General features: G+C 38.0%; 1 protein-coding gene across 1 annotated transcript in view; it reads right to left on the reverse strand.

The window, feature by feature from the left end:
- The window catches only part of ECHDC1 (enoyl CoA hydratase domain containing 1), a 31,838-nt gene extending 10,943 nt beyond the window's left edge, over nucleotides 1–20,895 (reverse strand). Inside the window, exons 1-4 of the mRNA XM_010075402.1 lie at nucleotides 20,671–20,895; nucleotides 15,860–16,002; nucleotides 11,118–11,170; nucleotides 9,094–9,174 (exon numbers count right to left, since the gene is read on the reverse strand). Of these exons, the coding sequence (XP_010073704.1) occupies nucleotides 9,094–9,174; nucleotides 11,118–11,170; nucleotides 15,860–16,002; nucleotides 20,671–20,890 (497 nt within the window). The 5' untranslated portion in view covers nucleotides 20,891–20,895. The remainder of the gene's footprint in view (nucleotides 1–9,093; nucleotides 9,175–11,117; nucleotides 11,171–15,859; nucleotides 16,003–20,670) is intronic.
- Nucleotides 20,896–21,263: the final 368 nt, after the last annotated feature.

Consider the following 21,263-nt stretch of genomic DNA (forward strand, 5'->3'; position numbering starts at 1 on the left):
GGAATGAAAAATTGAATTCGATGACAGATCACAAAGCAAGAAATAGAGGCTCAAAAAAGCATGACTGATTAAAACTCCACAAGCAGTATTACAGGAAGTTAAGATGAGCTTTTTTTTTTTTTTTTAATCCCCCGGTCATTTTTCAATGAACTGACAGACAGGAAAGAAAATTACTTGGCCAAACTGCGAAGTGAACCTGCCCCATTTGCCAGGCTGATACTTCTTGAGATCCACATGCAATTGCTTATGGGGCTTTCCCACAGCCCGGGGTACCACCCCTGCGGCAGGCTGCGGGTGCGGGGAGGTGGGCAGCACCATGCAGGGGGGCCGGGGAGATGGGGAGAGGGCTGGACAGGGGGCTCCTGCAGCCCTCCCACTGCCACCATGCAAGGCAGTGCGTGCTGCACGCACACATTGTGTGGCCCCTTTGCAAGCTGCCAAGTGACAGAAAAGCTGCATGAGCCACACACTGCTACCTTGTCCCCACCCTCGTGCCCAAGCATTCCAGTGAGCTGAGGAGACTCAGAAAACCACAGAAAAAGTAAATTAAAAGGCCTTTCCCAAGTGGGAGAGACATAGACTTTTTACAATTACAGTTAGCAATAACGAGTCCCCAGTCCATGGGTGCTCCCTCGGATCTGTTTGACAACACCCCCTGGGTGCACATGGGGAAGAAGCGGCATGGCTTTCCAAATGCTTATGAATGCACACAAGGCTCACATCGCAATTTAAGAGCACACAGAATCAAGAGAATAAGACAGACAGTTACACCAGGGAGCTGTAATTCCCCTAAGTGTGCAGTGTAAACTCTGAAAACAGCACAAATCACCAGAGCCATTACATGGGACTGAAGCCCCATCATTCAAAACATAGTGTCTGGACCCTCCTTTCTCACCACAGTTGCACAACAGCACTCTGCAGGTACCACCCCATTTCTCTTCCTCTGATAATGAGTGATGTCTTACCAACACTCTCCTCCTCTACTATTTCTCAACTATGACTTTATTTATATTACCCTGGTGTCAATGGGTTCCAGTCACAGGCACACTGCAACCTCTGTTAGTATTCAATTATTTTCAGAGTAGTTCTCATCTTGATATAGCACCTGGGTCTTACCCATGAAGCAGGTCTTAGCTCTTCTTTACAGGCTGACAAAGTCTCAACACACAAGTGAGTGAACACCAGAATAATGCTCACATAAAAATTACTCATGCTGGAAATCTAAAATGTTACATGAGTCTTTCCTTCCAAAAAAGGAACTACAGCTATTTGGATTTCATTCAAGCAAACATTTTCAACAACAGATATGCCTTTTAGACTCAAGCAAAAATTTCCATTAGAAAAGACTCAGTGATATTTTACCAGATTCTTTGATTAAAAAAGACCACTTGGAGGTAACTGTGTTTGGTAACTGAAACTTTTAGTCAATTCTTACTGGCAGTATTCATCTAGAAACCAAAAAAGTACACTGGAGCTTGTTTTCAAATTGAAAATATTGGATTTTTTAGATTACGTGCATGCTTTTGTGTGGCATATACACCTGTGTTTATAACCTCAGTTTCCCACATCTTTATTTCCATCAGATATGCTTATCAAGACCAAAGAAAACAAAACAAAATTCTTCTGAATCAAAGTCAAGAGTCTCTAAAAGCAGGAACATTTCAGTCATATTCTTTGCTCATCTCTGCTGCTGATACAGAAAGGCAAGGGGGAGCTTCTCAACACTCTGGCTCAGAGCTTGACATCTAAAATGCCAAAAGGCAAAGATCACCTCACTCACCTGAACTCAGCTGACTGGAAAGGAAGAGCATTTCTTGACACAAAACCTAAGAGATGCAAGGTTCAAGTTACTCTTAATACTTTATGATGGATTAGATATATCGCATTTCTGCTACCCACAGCATTAAAGGATTTAAAATGTGTCATAACATCACACTAACAACCCTTTGCAAGACCTAGGGTAACAAAACACACTTTGAAATTCAGCTGTCTCTGCATGCAGTGCTATTGATGCTGCATTAGCACATCCTACACACTTTCTGACTAAAGATCATACACTTATTTAAAATCACTGGTGATGAAATTGTAATAAAATGCTGCCACTCTGCTAGGACACCAGGTTAATAATCTGAAGCAATAAATGCTAAGAGTTTTTACCTTTGTAAAAAAATGAACACAGTGGCTGTTACCTAAGTTTTAAGTTTTCCAGATAAGATACACGATTTCAGAGCCCTTTTTTATTTTTCTTTTCTTTTTTTTTTTTTTTTTTTTTTTTTTTTTTTTGGGGGGGGGGGGACCTTTTTTTTTTTTTTTTTTTTTTTTTTTTTTTTTTTTCTTTTTTGGGGGGTGGGTGGGGGCCACAGGGCAGAGGGGAGGAAGGTCCACAATGACATACCTCAAAAAAGGCATAAATGGAAGGGAGTATTTAACATTACAATTCTACATTAAAACAGTAATTTAGCTGCTTTACCTCTTTACTTTTTAAATATAGCACATTAGTTATATTGATGGAGAACTAAAGCCAGCTTCAGATCACTAACTGACAGTATGTTCAGACTAGCTGGACAAGAAACAGGCACGTTTTCAGCAAACTATAGCAGATCCTTCACAACTATGCCTAAAAATGTGACCAATCCTCTTATCTCTGAAAGTATAATTTCCCCTGGTATCTTTTTATTTACAATCTTTATCTCTCTTTCACACACACACAAATCCACACTAATTGAAACTTGTTTTTTCCTCAGTCTATATATTTGCTTTTTGTTTATGAACACATCCGCACACAAAACAAAACTGGAGGATAATGCCTAGTAACAGACCATGGATACACTAGAAGTGCTTAAATATAAAACAGCTTAAGCACAATAGAAATTTATTTATCATAAGAATTTATAATTTGATTTATTCTTACTGTGGTTGCTGAGTTACAGCAGTAATAATTCATTTCTTACTAACTATGGAAACCAGGAAGAAGTAGGAAGCTGAAGGCACCAAGGTTTACAGGTTCAAACAGTCTGCAGTCTTGTTTCACACAATTTTGGGTAAGTCTGGAAGGAACAGGAACACAAAGGTCCAGCCAGCAGGGTTCCAAATCTTTGCTAGAATACTGGTTTGCTTTGGATTAGAGGGGGAATGAGAAACAGGGGGTGAAGGGGAAGATTGGAAGTCGCAATTACAAAGGCAATGTTTACAACCAAAGCAGGCTGAAATCCACAGAGCAACACCTGCTTACATTGGCAAAAACCCAGGGAAACTGAGTCATTTGGGGAACATTTGGTCATTTCAATGAACAGTAACTCTGATGTGGACGGTTACCCTTCAAGTACCTATAAGGTTAATTGTATTGCCACCTGGAGCGTTAAAGAGAGGAAGAGTTCTTCTCTGTGTAGTCACAAAGTCACGTTCAATAGCACCTGACAAGACTGAAAAATGAGATAAATAACAGGGACTCGGGCAAACATTCTCTTGAAGCTGATCCAATGCAGTTAGGTAGTTTAAAGCTGTGGCTTCAGGGGAAACTGAGGCTATCTAACAGCTTCCTAGAGCCAAAAGGAGGAGACTGTATTCCCATCCTCTTCTGTTCTTTGTCATCTTCTCCAAGAAGCTGAGTTCCTCCTCTACCTTGGCTCTAGGCATTACTATATCCTTTTATAAACCATTTTAACTCACTGGAAGAACAGGGAATATCTAGCCTTTCTGTTGCTTTTTCATTACATAATTGACTCATTCAGGCATTTTCACTGGTGCTTGGCAAACCAGAGGTAAGCAGTGAGCAGGGAATGGACATCCTTCTCCCACATCAAGGTGAGCTATTCAGGCAGTCTGTCCTTCTCATGAAACCACAACTCAGCATAATCCCACCTCAGAATCAGCAGACTGGAATATGTAAGTGCTTCTCAGACTTCATATTAACCAACTTCTGGAGCTATCAGAATGGATACTTACAAAAAAAAAAAAATTCTTTTAGTAGTGAAGATCTGCAGTGGAGTGTCAAACACAAATACCTGCAGGCAGTTTAGATAAACTGGGGATTAGTCACTTCACAGATGCAGGCATAATGGACAATTTCAGTGCATTTGTATTCTTCCAAAACTAATTCTCCTTGAACCTCGAATGCTTCCCTACAGTGTACCAACAGCCCAGTGTCCCAGCAAGAATCAGCATGGGTCCAGCCCTGCATTCCCTAAAATCTGCCATATCTAAGTTACCCATTATCTGGGCTATCTCTGCTTATTATTACTGTGCAGCAGCACATCAGTTGTAGACAGGATTGCTCAAAAGAAAGGACGCAAGATTGCACAGCAGAAATGGTCTAAAACATAGACACATGCTGATAACAAAAACCTCATTCACCCAGGATAAGATGGTTTGGCCTCCCAAAGGAAAAAAAAAAAAAAAACAAACCACACTTGTAATGAAGTAAAACCCTACAAAAAGACAACCTCAAAATGAAAACTTCAACTCAAATTCATACTTTGTTGTTGTTATTTACATTTCCAGTAAAATCAAACAGGTAAATTTGAACTGTAGACAGACTATGTAAAAAATTCTCTGCCTGGAAGACTGTAAACACATGAAATTCAAACCCAAATTCAAACTCATAATAAAGAAAAAACAATACCAGTCCATAAACACAAGGCCAAAAGTACAAGCTCTCAAGTCCTTTTCTAGCAGTGCTATAATTACCTAACCAGATGTCAAGGGTGCCAGGTCAAAAATAAGAATAGCAGGCAACATGAAACTTTTAAAACCATAATCCATCCCTCTGAAAATTCTTCAGAGAATCGTACTAACAAACCTCCCAGGGCTCTAAAAATGTGAAGTGATGCATGACTGCAATGGAATTCTAAAATTGCCAACTGATTTGAAGTAGGTTTTACATATAGATATATATATATATACACACACATACACATTAGAGAGGAAAATTTTATATAGTTTTTAAAAAGTGATCTATGGCATATAGCAAGCACCTGAAGCTGTGAGAACCCACTCTCAGATTTGGCTACTGATTCTTCTCCTAATGACATGCAGCAACATTACAGAGTCACATCTAATGAAAGTGCTTTGTTAGGCTGGACTTTGCAAGAACTCATAAATATGGGAACCTCAGCCTCTTACATTCATATCATGCTCTGTCCAGTGAAAAGAGCTACTATGTACTGAGGCACCCTTATTTCAAACAGCAGCATCTTGTGCACCTAAAAGCTCCTGATAAAACTAAAAGGCAAAAACCTTGCATACAGCAAAATACTTCCAAAAAGCTAGTGTGTTGTGCTCTGATATTCTGAAATCTATTCTTGTAAAAGCTTGCTGTAGAATACTAATGTCTTTACAGCTTTCCCCTCCTTCCCTTCTTTTTTAAAGGAGCAACAACTGAAAAGTCGGTCATAGTGGACCTATATCTATGTAGTGGTTATATTATCTTCTGCTCCTTTCATTCCATACAAATTACATTTAAGGCACTAAACGTATGCTTGTAGAAGTAAATAAACACAAGATATCACAAGAACACACACAACAAAAGCTATTCAATAACAGTGCATTTCATTATATTTCTTATTAGGCATTTGATGGAACATGCCTAATACCTTAAAATGTAATACTAAGCATGCCTACACATCTCACAAAAATATAGAAAACTTCCAATTAAAATGCAGCAAGGCCAATTTGATATCAGTGCAGTATTATTAGCATAAGCTTCTTCCCTAGTTAAAAGCTTGATTCTGTCATTCCTACAGACACAGGGCAGAAGTCTGCTCAGAAAGCAAATACCTCTTTTAATCAATGGTGCTTTTTACAAAGTACTAACAAGAGTAACAACTACATAATTTAACAGTGCAACATCAACTACAGCTGAAAAAATTATAGTTGATTAATTTATTTCCTAAAAAAGAAAAGGAGAATACTGCTGCCTCTACCCATGAGACCACTTTGAGGTCAATGGTAAGAGAAGTGGGTAGCTTTCCATCTTTGCACTCCCATCCTCCGCCTGGACACACCACCTTTTAAATGGGATTCAGATAACAATGGAACACCTCTATTTTGACTGCAGTAGCATTAGAGAGGAAAAAGGTGGTAAGGGAGGAGAGATTATATTTTTCAGAAGCAGGTACAATGGAAGTCCATTTGCCAAGTGATGTAGGACCAAATTTTCAAAGTTGTAGATGTGTTGAGACCTACAGAGACATCGCCCCCAGCAGTGAGATTTCTCAAAGGCACCAACATGAAATAGAAGAAAACAGACTTCAAAGTTCGTTATTCTGGCTATTGGCTGCTAGCGCAGCTACTGTACTCAGAGATTACTGTGTTCATGACAACTGCACAAAAAGATTCATTACCAAACTGTATCTGCCCTGTATCTGTTGTTATTGCCCAACAACCCACTACAATTTTTGTCCAAATTCTTTAACCACCCCTGCCAAATCAGTTCTCCTTAACTTCAGGCACTCTGCAAGTACAAGATACACTTCAAGTTTCTGCATACAGAGAACTTGGAACAGATACTTTATTTCAATTATTTGTAAGATTGCATCAGTGAATCCAACATCACCGTCATTTGCGCACTTCACTGAAATGGCTGCAGTGCCATGTGGAACTGCAACGTACACTGACATTAAGCAGCAGAACCCACGAGCCATCTTCACAAGCTCAGAGAGAACATTCAACTGTGGCACACCAAAAAAAGTCTAGGTTTCTTGGAACTGCAGTAAAAAGCTCAGCTGTCCAAACAAGTTTTAAATTAATCAGTTTTACAGAAATAATTGAGATAAACAATTACAGTGTTGGAAGCCTTATCTTCCCAATTTTCATATCAGAAAAAGTCTGAAAGGATTTTAATTACCTTGCAATTGTCTGGACAATGTTTTTTGGTTTTTTCCCCAATAACATGTTAATGTTCTTTATAAGGATGTTGCTACTTATGGAGTCATACTACAACAATCCATAAAGCAGCTAAGACTAAAGATGATGCTTTGAGAAGACCTCTTCTTTCAGATCAAAGGTGGAATGACCCAAGATGCTTTCACTTTTCATTGCTGCCCTTATGTCAGCAATTTTAAATGAGCTGGCTTAAAACAGAGTAAGACACAATTAGCGCAAGAACTGTCACTGGAAGGTGGTTTAAGGTAGCAGTAATATCAGCTATTTTAAAATTGGATTTGTCTGCACCTCTACTTCAATAGAGATGTGCATCATGCTGCCAGAGCACATTTCAAGGAACGTAAACCATTTTGGTTTAAGTGAATCACTTCAACAATATTGGTAGAGTTAATGTAGTACAAACTGACAGAGATAAAAATAAGAAAATATTACACGCCAGCACTAAGCACTTTGGTAGTTTACATGGTAACTGTGAAAAATAGAAGTAAATTTGAAAATTTAGAATTAAAAGCAGCCACAACTCACTCATTCTGTTCTTAAAAAAATAAAATATTTTTTTGCAAAAGTCCAAACAGTTCATTCAAGGAAGAAAACAAACCTCTCTGATTTATGTTCTCAAGTTCCTCTTTTGACATCTAGTGACCCAGAGCAGAATACCTGTTCCGCTAATATACTCAAACTCATACTCGTCAAAAACCCCAGATTTTGTCCCCTGGTATTAAAATTCTCAAATTCAGGATCAATAGCAGCACAGAGTATGTTTCTCTATCTTTTTGTTGTTATTAATTACCATTTGCTGCTCTAGAATTGCTATTATTTGGCTGCACTGGATGGGTGTGTTAGAAAGTAATGGAAGATGGATCAACAGCTGTACTTATTATGAAAATTATGGCAGCACATCAGAGGAATTGCAGCTGCTCAATTCATGCAAATAAGAGCTGCTTGATAATGACTATAATTACACAGTATGTCAAACAACATAGCTGTAGTAAAAGTAGAGACTACATATTTTAGAAATCCAAAAGATTTCTATTTCATTATGTTCACATTTCCTAAACTCCTATTTAGGGATAACAGGATTCACTTTCTGTCACTGGCCTCACAGATAAAGAAAGGTCTACTAGGTTTCCCAGGTGAATTCTCCTGTCAGCGCTGCAGCTCTCATAAGTGGTACCTCTCTGCATGGTTACTAGGTATTTGTAATACAGCCTGTACTCAGAAGTCACTGTCAGAGCTGGGGTTCCAGTTCACTCGCTGCTGTGTAGATATGAAGAAAGATCCAACCACATCTAGTTTCAAAGCAAATGAAGACTGTTTCCAAGTGTCTCAGACAATGCAGATACCATTTCCTCTATCCAAAGCCTGTTCCTGATACCTGGAACAGCACTATAATGCTCTAGTTTGCTTTGAATGTAAGTACTTTCAGCTTGTGCTGGACAATTACTTTCCCATTTCAGGCACTGAGGCCCTCTTAAAGAGCACAGTTCCTTCTCTTAGACAAAAACTTCACTTAAAGCTCCTCATTTTCAGAGAGGCTGAGCACAGTGCTTATCCTGTTATATCTGTATGCTGTTTGCACATTAGCAACTGTTTAAATAAAGTGACATTTTACTATTTCAGTTTCTCCCAGTTCCTGTTCTGCATTCAGCCTCTTTAATTAAAGCCCTCTGTTTTTTGCTAGGTGTTGAAACTGGGAAATCCCTGCACCTGCATGGAAAAAAAGAAAGACAATCTCATTTGCTTTCCTCTGCATCTCAAACTCATTTCAAAAACTGTACAGCACAAAGTTATGTCACAAATAAAAAACACAGAACACAAAATACTAGACTGAGGGAGAGTTTTATTTATTTATTTTTACTTATGACAGCCACATAAAGAGACATAAGAGGAATTTTGCAGTCCCCCTACCTCTCACTCGCTGGGTGAGAAGTTAGACTCACTTGGTGTGTAACGCAGTTGGTTGCTAAAGCTCTTCACTGCTCATTTTACATAGTGATATAAACCATAAAACTTCACAGTAAGTAACAACTTTTCCTCTGTACTATCAGGAAACCCAAGCTTTTTCCTGTGAAGACTGCTGACAAAGCCCAGTTCCTAATGCCTTGGAATTCAGGGACCTGACTCCTGGTAAAAGCAGTACCTCAAGCTTCCCGCATTTCATAGGTACAGTCATTAAATCACTGCCACAATATGACAAATTGTTGATCTTACCTAAAATCACATGCTGTGGTAAGTTCTGCTCCTCCTCCAACAGCTTTTCCTTGGACTAGGGCAACACTGATCAAAGGCAATCTACACAAGAGAGTTTTGTAACCAAAATTCATGCTTTAGTCTTCTAGAAATTACAAAAGGATTCAAACAAGTCATCTCTAGAGTAAAATACCAGAAAAATATACTGTTCCAACTCATTCAAATAACTACATCTTTGTGGGTAAGTTGCACAATACCAATTTGACCTATGCTAAAATGATTATTCCATAATTAATATGGAATCCCAAAATGACAGAGCAAGACAGATGTATCAAATGGAATAAAAGTAAAGAAGATTATGTACTATGTTACGAAAAATACATGCTTAAAAAGACTATCTGCAAGAAGGAGTGACAGGACAGCAACACAAGACCCTACCCTGAGCCAATACACTACAGAAAGCAGTAGAAAGAGACATGAAGAACTGTATGGCTGGGTTATCTAAAAATAATGAGATTCAACGTGATACCTTCAGCAGCTTCTTCAGAGTGCTGCCATCTCAGTCATCAATAACACTTTTTTTCTGGAGGACAAAACCATCCTTTGAGGATAGCAACAATCTGTTATCTTTGATGGTGTTGTTTTTAATCATGCTCAAAGTATTTAATCATGTTCAAGGTAATTCAAAGGACAGAGGAAAGGAAGAGCATGTAGGGAGAACCTTTTTCCCCACTGCCATTGTGAAATTAATACTAATGAACAGCGATTTAGGATAAACCCAGTTCCCTAAGAAATTAAGACAACTGGTTAGTCCCAGACTTTGCATGCTGATACAGCTGTTTTGTCTTTTACTATGAAGAGACATTTAACTCACTGAGCAGTTCTAAAACCACATTCAGAAGTCAGCTTCCCAACCACGACCACGTCTGGTTTTACTTCCACTTTAACAGCAGCACCAACAATTTCTTATGGCCCAAGTTCACTTACCAGCTGCAGCACACTTCATACACTACATGGCACAAATGAACCCACTGGAAGAGGGTAACCTCATCTTTTCCTGTGGTCTATGAGGAACCAGAAGATATGGGTTCAAGTCCCCTATATCCACACTGATCCATTTGAGGCATGTCCTTCAGGATCACAGTCAAGCTCAGCTCCCTCTGAGGGAGTCTGATCCCATCTACAACAGACGGCCCCAGACAGCAGGTCAGTGCTGCCCCTAGACCATGGCTTCAGCACACTCTAAGTCAAGACTCCTGAGGTGAGGGCTTAATCTTCATACATCTTCCTCCTCTTTGCTTTGCCCCATCAGTTTTGATTATATGGAGATAAATTTATGGATTGTAATTCCAATCCTGAGGATTCCTTACAGTACTACTACTAATTAAGTCTCCAGTCTCCTGGGCAGTTTTACAGAATAATGTTAACTCATAACATTTTCTCATATAGGTTATTTGAAAACAAAAAATATATATCTTCAAAGAGCTCTGAACAGAAAAAAGACAGACTCTACCACACATGGATTTAATAGAAATGTGATTTCTTAAGGGAAACTAAATCTAAAGGAAAGGAAAAAATGTTTTTCAGAAATACCAGATTACCAGATGGTAGAACTGAATACATTCAGTTCTTATGAAGTGGGAAGATTAAATAAATATATTAAATGAACATTACCTGCGTAGGCTGCATAAGCTGGCCCTGCTTGTTTCTTAAGAGCCACCAATTTCCACTGAGTTACAGAAGTCAGCTTCAGAAACTTTAAAGGCCTAGATTTCCTTAACTCCAGGTATCTCCCAGTCCTCCACATATAAGCCTATAGAGATTTTTTTCTGTTCCAATCTCTGGAAAGTCTAATAGTTCCAAAATGTCAAGGTTTAATTTAAATCCATAAATAACTGCCTGATTAACGTGCAAATACAAGGTCTGGCATTAATTATATACTTAAAATTATGTATTTAACTTTAAACATCTTGTTAAAGAGCTAGCCAAAACATATTCCAATCCTTGTAATTACTTCACAAAGAAAGGTAAATAAAATATATTACCTCATAAGTCTGGTTAAGGTGTTTTGCATAAACATGCACATATTCATCCCATCCTACAAAGAATATGAAATTAAAATATGTTAAGTGATCCTAATGTGAAGCAAATAAACACACAGATGGTGCAGACAGGAGTATTCATTATATTTACTTTATCTGAGTTTTTTCTCTTTGGTTAATCTTGCCCAAATTCCAGCCCAACACCACTAGGCACAAATAGAAAACCTAGTATAAATCAGGGTAAACAAAAAATCAGAACTCAAACAATTTATAAGAATTTCAGTTATAATTAAGTAATTGCAATACCGTATCTCTATTACGTGAAATTTCACTTTTTTCCCCTCTTAATTTCCTCTTCTCACTCCCAGTTAACACCCATAATGCTGAGTATTAAAAGCCTCTTATAAGACCACAGAGTGCTGTATACTTTTTACTGTTCCAAATCCATAAAGTTTTAGATAAGATACAATTTACCAACTACATCTTTTTAATGTTTGGGCCAAAAGCATTTCAGCCAAAAAAAAAGAAACAAACAGAAAGAAGATTCATCTTATTTCTCTCCTTCTTTATGTTTTACATCAGCTTGCAAACAATAGTGAATAGGGAACAATTGTTCTCTTGTCTTCCAGTACAAGAACGAAGGGGCTCCAAACAAAATCAGTTGCTGCTAGGTTCAAAACAAGTATTTCTTCTGACAACACATAGTTGAACTGTGGAACATTTTGCAGCAGGGCATCGCAACCTCTAAAAGACTACAGGAATTCAAGAACAACTAGATAAACTCACAACAAAAAAATGGACAAAAGGTTATTAAATACAAGGTAACACCTCTAGCTCTAGAGGTCTTAGTCTCACATTGCTGGGGGCTAAGAAAATATTTTGAAGCAAAATCATTACCTATCTGCCTTCCCTGTTTTTATATTCTTTCTCAGACATCCAGTATTGACCAGGGACTTGACAAATGACTAAGCTAAATGAGCCAGTATAACCATGTTCATATACATACTGAACCGAATACAATGAACTACACATGTGCCATTTAACACAGATTAAAAAAAAAAAGTTTGGACACTGTAGAATTAACAAAACAGTAAGCAACAATTTCATCATGTCTTTCAAAAAAAAAAAAAACAACCAACAAAAAACCAAACCAAAAAAATCCCCACAAACACAACACACCAACCAAAAGAAACCAAACAAATGGTAGGAAGAAAAAGAACAAACTTCTCTTTATTGCCATTTACTGATTTCTAAAACACAGTCTTACAAGGGTTGGCAAGTTAAAGAATCTGCCTTAATTTAAAGCTTCTGACTCATACCTCAGGGAAATAAAAGATATGCAGTAAGTCTTCAGTACCTCTCAGAAGAGGACTTTGAAATACAAAACTTCAGCTGATTTATTGTCCATTTATTCATGTGTTCCCAAGACCTACTCTGCCCAATACCAATCTGCATTATGGTGTTTAGGGACAGATCTTTGTCACATATAAGCTGCCATGACAATTGCTATACATGAACCAGTGAATTCAGTTTCATTACATTAAAGGACTGCTTGAAAATTTCTGCACATGTTGATTTACAAAGAGGCTTTTATTTATCTCTGTAGCCACCTCCAACACCCATTAAGACCAGTAGTGATATTTCCATTCCAAATCAAAGAACAATCAAATCCTCCATAACAGGTGTCTAACAGCTCAGTTCAAAACCCACATATACATACAAGGCACCAGTTCTCAGACATGAACTTGCACAATTCCCATACTATAACTATCAGGATTAAGCTGCAAAAAAGCTCTTCAGAGAAAGTAATTTTTCACTTCATCACAGCAGAGTCCTCACATTCAAATTGTCTGAATTCATACCAAAATCCAAAATGGTAATTACAGTTAATGCCAGAACAGATGAGCTTGAAAAACCCAGTTACTACTGAGCAGACAAAAAGAAAGGTCTTCATATTCTCAGGTGGTAGAAAGATTAGTGTGTATCACATAGAGAAAATGCCTGCACAGAGAACAGCCACAATTACTTGAGTCCTGGCCAACATACCCTTCAAATCTTTCTGATAAGAAAAATAAGGCTACTAGTCAGAGTATTTTATCTGAATAAGAGAGGTGTTCACTGGAGTCCAGCAGAATAATCACATTTTTAGCTATAATGCTGTGCTTGGAGTAAGAAAAAAACTAACAAGCAGAAAGTGAGGTAAAATACAGCATGCACCACATATGGAAGAAAAGGATTAATAGTTTGCGGTGGGGCTAGGGGAGGCAGGGAACAAGAAAGTCACCTTCATAAAGCAGAAAACTGTACCACCGGCTCTTTTTGCTGTAAGAGCTTAGAGTCTGCTTTCACTACAGACGTAACACTTCCAGATCACCTGCAACTGCCCAAAGTCCTCCCTCCATGGCTCAGGAACCTCTGTCCTAGGGCTTCTAGACTGAGACCAAGGAAAGTGAAATTCTCCTTCAAGCCTCCTTCCTCTCAGCTGTCCTTTCAAGAGCCTCCCCTGCTTTTCAGCTAGCCAGCTTTTCAAGTCTCACTCCTGGATGAGGTTATTGCTCTTGGGAACCAGGCTTACAGGGGCTGAAAGAAAAATCTTTTTGTTTCCAAATTACACTATTAATTTGCCTTCTGTGATTTGGTCACACAGTGTTAGTACTTGCCAAAGAAAAACGGGCAGGGGTCCTGGGTGAAGGAGGGAGGAGGATGAAGAGGAAGAGGAAGACAAAGAGGAAGAGCCACTAGGGGGCAAGAAAATCCTTCAGCATTCTTGGCCATTATTCTGTCTTTCCTGTACCACAGGGAAAGGCAAACTGTATTGCAGATTATGAGAAATGCAATCTTCCCTCAACCAACTGGTTAAATAAAATAAAAGTGTTTTGCGTAATTACTAAAAGCTATGGGCTAAAGCATCCCTGCAAAAAAATAAAGGAAATCCATACTGGTTCAGGCACAAAGCTGTTCACTTTTTTTTTTTCTTAAGCATGCCTGTGGACAGAAAACTTAACTTAATGCTCTTTTAACCTGAAACCAGACAAAATTATCTCATCTGCAGTGAGTTAGAGAGCAGAGTTCTGCAAGACTAAAGAACAGCAAATGCTATTCCTTATTCTATTAAAGTTTATTAAATAAAGACTATTAAATCCCACAAAACAGATGGTTTAGGAGTTGGCTATTATAAAGAAATTCTCAGTTCAGGATAAATAGTTTGAAGTCTCCCAAGGAAACAGAAAGCAACCATGTCTAACTATTCTTGGAGCACTTTTGGTAACTCTTAGACTTATATTTCAGTACTAGCATGAGATCTAGATTCTTTGCAGAGAATTTTCAATTAAGTTATAATTAATATCCATGCATTGCATTCCGCCCAGTATATCTCTTATGGACCCTAATCCTTACAAGAGCCCTCTCTGCCACTGCAGTGGCTCCAAGTAATTTGTATAAACAGACAGAATACTAAATGTCAAAGAGAGTATGGAAGCACAATCACTGGCAATTACTGAATGCAGAACTCTGAAGGAAAGCCCAAACTGCAGATAAGAAGAGAATTGGCCCATGCTTGGTTTCAGCTAATTTTCTGTCGCTATAATGCTAAAATAAGCTGAAATTTTCAGATTAAAAAACATTAATTAAAAAAACCCAAGAACAACAAAAAAAATCACAGACATCTGTATTTTTTAAATGACCAGTGCTCACAAAGCATCCAAATTAAAACTCCCCAAAAAGCATCTATATCTGTAAAGCATGGTGTCTCCATATTAAGAAAAGCATATCTCCCACGATACTCCACAAAGGAAAAAAAGCCTCCTGTTCCTTTTGAAAACTGGACTGTTCTGTTTATTTTATCAGGCCAGAAATATTTAAGACATTGTGGTTTTTTATGATGTTTAGTTTCATCAACAGAAACAAATCATCGCTAAAGACAAGTAACAGATTAATCAGTTCCTGAGTTGGTGTTCTTACTGGAATGTTCAATTAAATATTTGTGTGGTTAAATCCTGAATCTTGAAATGGCCACAAAAAAGCACCAGGATGCCAGTTAGCACAATTGCAAACGAGGACGTAAGAGCAGCACAGGAAGGCCTCCTTCCCCTATAATTTCAAGTCCTATTTCACACATTGCCAAGAACCACATATTAACCCATAAAAAGAATGACAGCATATGTGAAAGTTGTCAGACAGGGTGGCATGACTGAAAAACTGCCAAACCCTGACCTTCAACCTCATAGTTATACACAGGACTCACCTCAATGGACTACAAGATCCATGACAAAGCTCTATGGCAGAAGAATTGCATTTGTTCTTCCATTTTATGCAGGTCCAAGCACAGTTTTAACAAAATTGAAACCCTTCTGTAATAGCAGCCATACTACTTAAATTTGGTTTTGACTTTATAATATATGAGAAATGATTACTTGTATCTGCTTTTAAAGGTCAAACTACTGAAGTACAGGTTAGCTGATGTATAAATTCACCATATGCTGCTCTGAGAAACAAATTATATTTTTAAAAGAAAAGGCTAAAAAGAATATGTAATGTAGGAATTCAGAGTTATGAATCAATTACTATAACACTTAAGCCACAGCTTAAAGGGTCTGACAGCATTTTTTGAACCATTAAAAGCTCTGTTTCTGTGTCTTACATATAAAATTGCAGCAGAGGCACAGTGCAACACCTCTGTCTGAAAGGCATCTCAGAATATGAGAAAGCAGATTTATCTTCAAAACTTAATTGGTATCATTACTTGCCTGGGAGTTGGATATTGCTTTGACAGCATTCAAATCAGATCCTGAGCAAAAGGTGTTTCCTGCACCATAGACGATAAGGCCTTTGCCATCCTTCCAGTTTTCCAGTTCAGTTACCCTCTCCTGGAGTTCTAGCATCATAGTGCCTGTCACAAGAGGGAAGAAGATAAACTTTTATCAGGAATTTGTTATCACCACTATGTTTTACATTAAAATGTTAATAAAGATTCCTATAAAAAACACTGAAGAGCAAACTGTGTTGGAGGCAAAGACATTTAGAAGTGTTCATCCAAAAGAAAAAAAAGAATACATATTTGAAAATAGGAGCAAAGTGCCTTTTATCTTTTAAAAGGACAAGGAAAAAAAAATCATTCTAAAACATCTTTGATTCCTTCCCTGGTAGCTTTCTAGAAAGGCTCTCTTTACAAAGTATATCCTAAACTCCAAATGTATGGATTGTACAACGCAGTAGCTTTCTAGTTCTAGCTTAAACATAATACTCTCATAGTAAACATACTTACTCTCATGTAAGTACCCTTCCTGATGTGGAATGCTGCAAACTCCTGTTTCTAGAGCTCATCCTTGACTGCAGTTATCTTCCACACCAACTGAGCTTACCAGCATTAACTTAAAGCTCTTCTTCTCTGAATGCCTACGACTCTCATGTCATATTCTTAAGAGAAAACATTTACAGAAACTAAATTCAGAAAGCAGCCTACATACACGCTGATGATACTCCCAGCTTTATCTTCCTTTGACAAGAATTTGGATGGACAGGCCTACCTTCTTCAGATAAAAATATGTTTTAGAATAATACCCTCAAGGACTCTTTCATTTTCTGTCAAAAGTTTTGGTTTTTTGACACTATGCCTATGCATGCACAGAACTCATCCCTCATCCTGTTCTGCAATTGCTTGTTAGCTGCCATCCTCACATGGGAGGGTGGTTTTGTTTTTTTTTTTCCTTCCTGCTTGTTTTTCCTTGCAGTTCCTTACAAAGTAAGCTTCCCAGCACCAGATCAAGAGTGAATTCTCAGTCAAGCACTTCCACCTTATGCTTGGTCTCAGCCACTGAAATAGCACATTTTGACAATGTTCCTGAGGAGGGCAATAATTAAGTGGACATTACATATTAGATACCAGAATGACATTGGGTTGTTTTTTTTTTCCCACTGTAAGATCCAGACTACAATCCTCTAACAAATCCGGTTACTTTCCCTTCTGTATTTATAATTTGGTCACACTTTTTATGTGTTGCACATTACATTTGCTTTCATGGAATTTCACCTGGTTGATCTTGAGTTCTTTGTAGCAGGTAATCAAGATCACTTTCAATTCTACTCCTCTGCTCCAAATAATAATCTTCTTGCAAGCTCTCCCAATTTGGGGTCACCTGACAATTTAAGCAGTTCACCTTCTATTCCCTCAGCCCAGCCATGAATGAAAATACTGAGCAGAACTAGGTCTAGATGAGATTTTTGTGGGTCCTCACTTGAAATGCTTTCTGAGCCTCACAGTACACTCAACGATGACTTTTCTGCAAATGCTGCTGTTTAAATATGTGCATATCAACCCCATGGATTTAATCTTTTGCATACTTGCCAAGTTTTCTTACAAGAAAGGTATTTGTGCTGGCATCCAAGCTTTGCCAGAGTCAAGATGCAGTGCTTTTAATAGTCAAGCCAGTGAGGTACTGAAGAGTCTTTCCACAGAGTATTACAAGCCAAAAATCTAGTTAACTGAAAAATTGAGTTTACAAAAAGGAACCATATGAGCCAGTTATATGCAACAGCAGGGGACAAGATACACTGGCCAGAGCCTGTCCCCCCCTCCTGAGAGAGGGTCCCTTCCATTACTGACAACACTGAGATATTATTTTACCAAGAGATACGGTCCATGACGTTTGATATAATGATGAGGACACGATACTAAAGCAAATCCTCATTCTGGCGGTCTTGGTCCTTCAGTATTTGATACCAGTAAGTTTGTGCTCTTCACAAAACTAAACTTATTTGGAATAATAATTAGTTTGCATCTTAATTATAATCTGAGAATAAATGCTTTAAAGTCAACTCTAGAAAATCAAATTATCACCACTATTATCTAATTCCTGCAGGCTGGTTTCCTTCTCTTTTAAATGAAGTTCAACTTTAGTTCAGAAAGCGGTTGGGCTGCTGAATTTGGTTCCACCAGGCTTCAACTGACATTATCAGCATTTGTTTCCAAAGAGACAATTTCAAACAGGTGGCTATCAGATTCCAATTATGAAAAGAAAAAAGGCATAACAACCTCCACATTGCCCATTAGCAATTTGCCAACAATTTTGTTCTGCTTTTGGTTCCATGAGTTGCTCAAGCTTAGAATAAATATAATTCCTTTGAGATAAAAAGGTGCTGCGTAAAGTAAATGCCTGGCAAATAGGATTTCTCTCAACAGATTAATGATGTTTTGCAGCTTTCTAAAGGAAGCATACATGTATATATAAATTCACATCTACTGCTGTCCAGAAGCTCTGAGACACAGAATCAACAGAAATTATTTGAGGGGGGTATCTACAGGCTCCAGCTTATGATGTCACCCAGGTCCTGCTGAGGCAATTTAGGGTTTGCACATCTCATCCCTTTTCATACTTGTCCTGAAAGGTATTACTTGATACACAACGAAAGGAAAAGGATCAAGTGTTTACTAGTTCCTCAGCAACTACAGTTCATAGACAGTAACGTTAAAATAAAATGAAAAGCAGTATAAATTAATATGGCAGACCATTCACTGCAGCAGCCAAGGGGCCAGCATAATTTTGCTTCTACTCTCCCTCTTGTAACAACAAAAGTCTCTGGCAAAGGTGCACAGTAGAAAGAAGCAGTAATCTCTTGAACTGCCACAGTAAGATTTTCCAGAGCAAATTTTTGTGGCTATAACCTCGCAAAATGGAGTACTGCTCTCTACAGGGCTCTATACACTACTATTAAAAGAGAAGTGCCTGATCCCATGGCTCATTTGCTATATGCTAATCAGGGTCTGCAACAAAGACAAAACCATTAATTTCCTCATGGGTTTTTGTAACTCCTCTTTACTACTAGAGCATTTAATTCACATACACTAATCATTTATTTTCACAGCAGTCCTACAAAGAAAGAAGCGATTATTTTACAGACCACTAACTGAGCCAGAGAGAAAATATCTGCTAATTTTGGGTGTTCAACTTGAGATTTGTGATATGATTTCAGTACATTAACATTATATAGCACTTTGTATAGTCAAAGCACAGCTACCAGTGGCCTAAATAGCAGCTGCAACTGCTCAGCACTTCAACAAATCATTTCTGAGTCCCTTTTGCCAAGCACCTATCAAACAGAGAATATACTTGTGAGATTCTATGAAAGTTATAGTTTAAGCAATTAGACTTATATTACATCTGATCTCCATAGCAGACCAGGCTTTATCTGTCCTTTCTCCTTTTGTTATTACATCTCATTTCTCTTTCCCCTTTCAACTCACACAGCAAATAAGCTAAGAGCACACAGTCTACAAGCTGTACCTTGCACAGCTCTGTTTTGAGACAAAAATAAAAAAACAATCTGTAGAAAAAGAAGGAAACAATGTAATTATGATTGTACAATAACATACACACTGACAGGGAGGCATTCAGAAGGACAATCTCCACGCTAACATCTTTTAGCTACAACTGCTCCAGTTAGGTAATGATTTTATACATGAGCTTTCAAAGGGAAACAAAAGAAAAACGGCAGAGACATCTAGGTGAGTTACCACTAATTCTGTTGTTCTGTTAGGTTCTTTTCCTTTCAGCTAACAATCATCAGTGGAAGGAGTAGACTGACACTCTCCACGTAAACAGCTCTAGCTTTGTTAATGGGTTGCAAACATATTTGCTGACAGCACAGGAACAGTGGGAAATGGGGAGGAAAACAGAACAGCAAAAAATAAATTAACAAGATGACACAAATGTATCAATTTCAAACATTAAGAGATAAAGGCATTCTTACAGTAAAGACTTATGCACAGCCCCAGCTCATGCAGATGCAGACCCTGAGCCTGTGCCACTTATGTCTGAAGAGAAGGATATACATTGGAATATTCCACACAGTTAAGGAGACACAGCAAATATACCTGTCTTACAGATCAAAAGCCTCTCACATAATACAAGATTAGTCAAACAGGGCACTTGATTTCGATAGCTAAGTATTGTCCAGTGTAAAAGCATATTAAGAAGATTCCTGATCTGCAACAGCTCAGAACACAGCTCATTTGATCCTTCATTAACCAGTCACTGGTATTTAAGATATTCTTAAAGGCAAACAATGAAGAAATGGAAGACAGTTTGGGTGACGAGAAAGCCTAAATTATAGAATCTTAAGTTACATTGAAGGCTTTAGGTAAAGAATAAAGAAGTAAACTCACCCTTTCTACATCACCTACAAAACATAGATGGCATCTTCCCACACCTACAAAAATACCCTATATATTTCCAAAGCAGGAGAGACAAAATAAAGGGGGATACAAGAAAGAGACTATCAGCAGAAATGGCCTGACTGAAAAAAAAAAAAAGAGGGAGCAGCATGTTCTGCCAGACAGTCCCTGTGTTGCTGAGAATTTCTTATATTCTCATGACATTAATGGCAAAGCTACTATACAGAACAGTGGACACTGGATGCACATCTGAACAAAACTTAAACATTTTTCTTTTAATTAAGGAATACTAAGGCACAGGTTTTCACTTTGTTTAGGCAAATTGCTAAAAGCGTAACTGAAGGAGAAAAAAAAAACACATCAGTGATCCCATCAACTAATTAATACCTGTAAAGGCATTCATTAGCTTCGGGTTGTTCAAAGTAAGTATTCCAATGCCATTGTCTTCTTTGGAGAGGTTGATGGATCCACCAGCAAACTGCTGAAGTTTCTTCTTTATCAATTCTTCCTCATAACCATGAGCAGCAATATACAGTGATGCCCTTCTCTGTTGTAGTATATTTTCCTTTGTAGTCTGAAGTAAGTTCTTCCACAGAGAAACTGCCATTTCTGCAAAGATATAGAGGGAACAGAAAAGAAAAGAAAAAAAAAAAACAAAACCCTGTAAATTTCCTTTGAGATCCACCTCAGTCCTCTGACAGAGGGAAGCAGGACAGCAGAAACTAATAAAAAGATGATGCAATCGCAGCAGTCTACAGAAATCACAGACGACACTATCTGCAAAATTCTTAGTTTGAATATACTCCTGCAAAGTAAATGGAAGGAGTTTTATTAAGTGATTTTAGTAGTTAAGCTAGAAATTAGCACCTTTTAAAATCTTTTCTTCTAAAAATTACCCAAAAGTATTTGGGTTCAGATTATCAAAGAGGCTCAAGAACTGTAGTAAGATGCTTACATGTTCCATTAGACCAATTTACTCT

The sequence above is a fragment of the Pterocles gutturalis genome, unplaced genomic scaffold (genome assembly GCF_000699245.1).
Source record: "Pterocles gutturalis isolate BGI_N339 unplaced genomic scaffold, ASM69924v1 scaffold20377, whole genome shotgun sequence".
Classification (NCBI taxonomy): Eukaryota; Metazoa; Chordata; class Aves; order Pterocliformes; family Pteroclidae; genus Pterocles; species Pterocles gutturalis.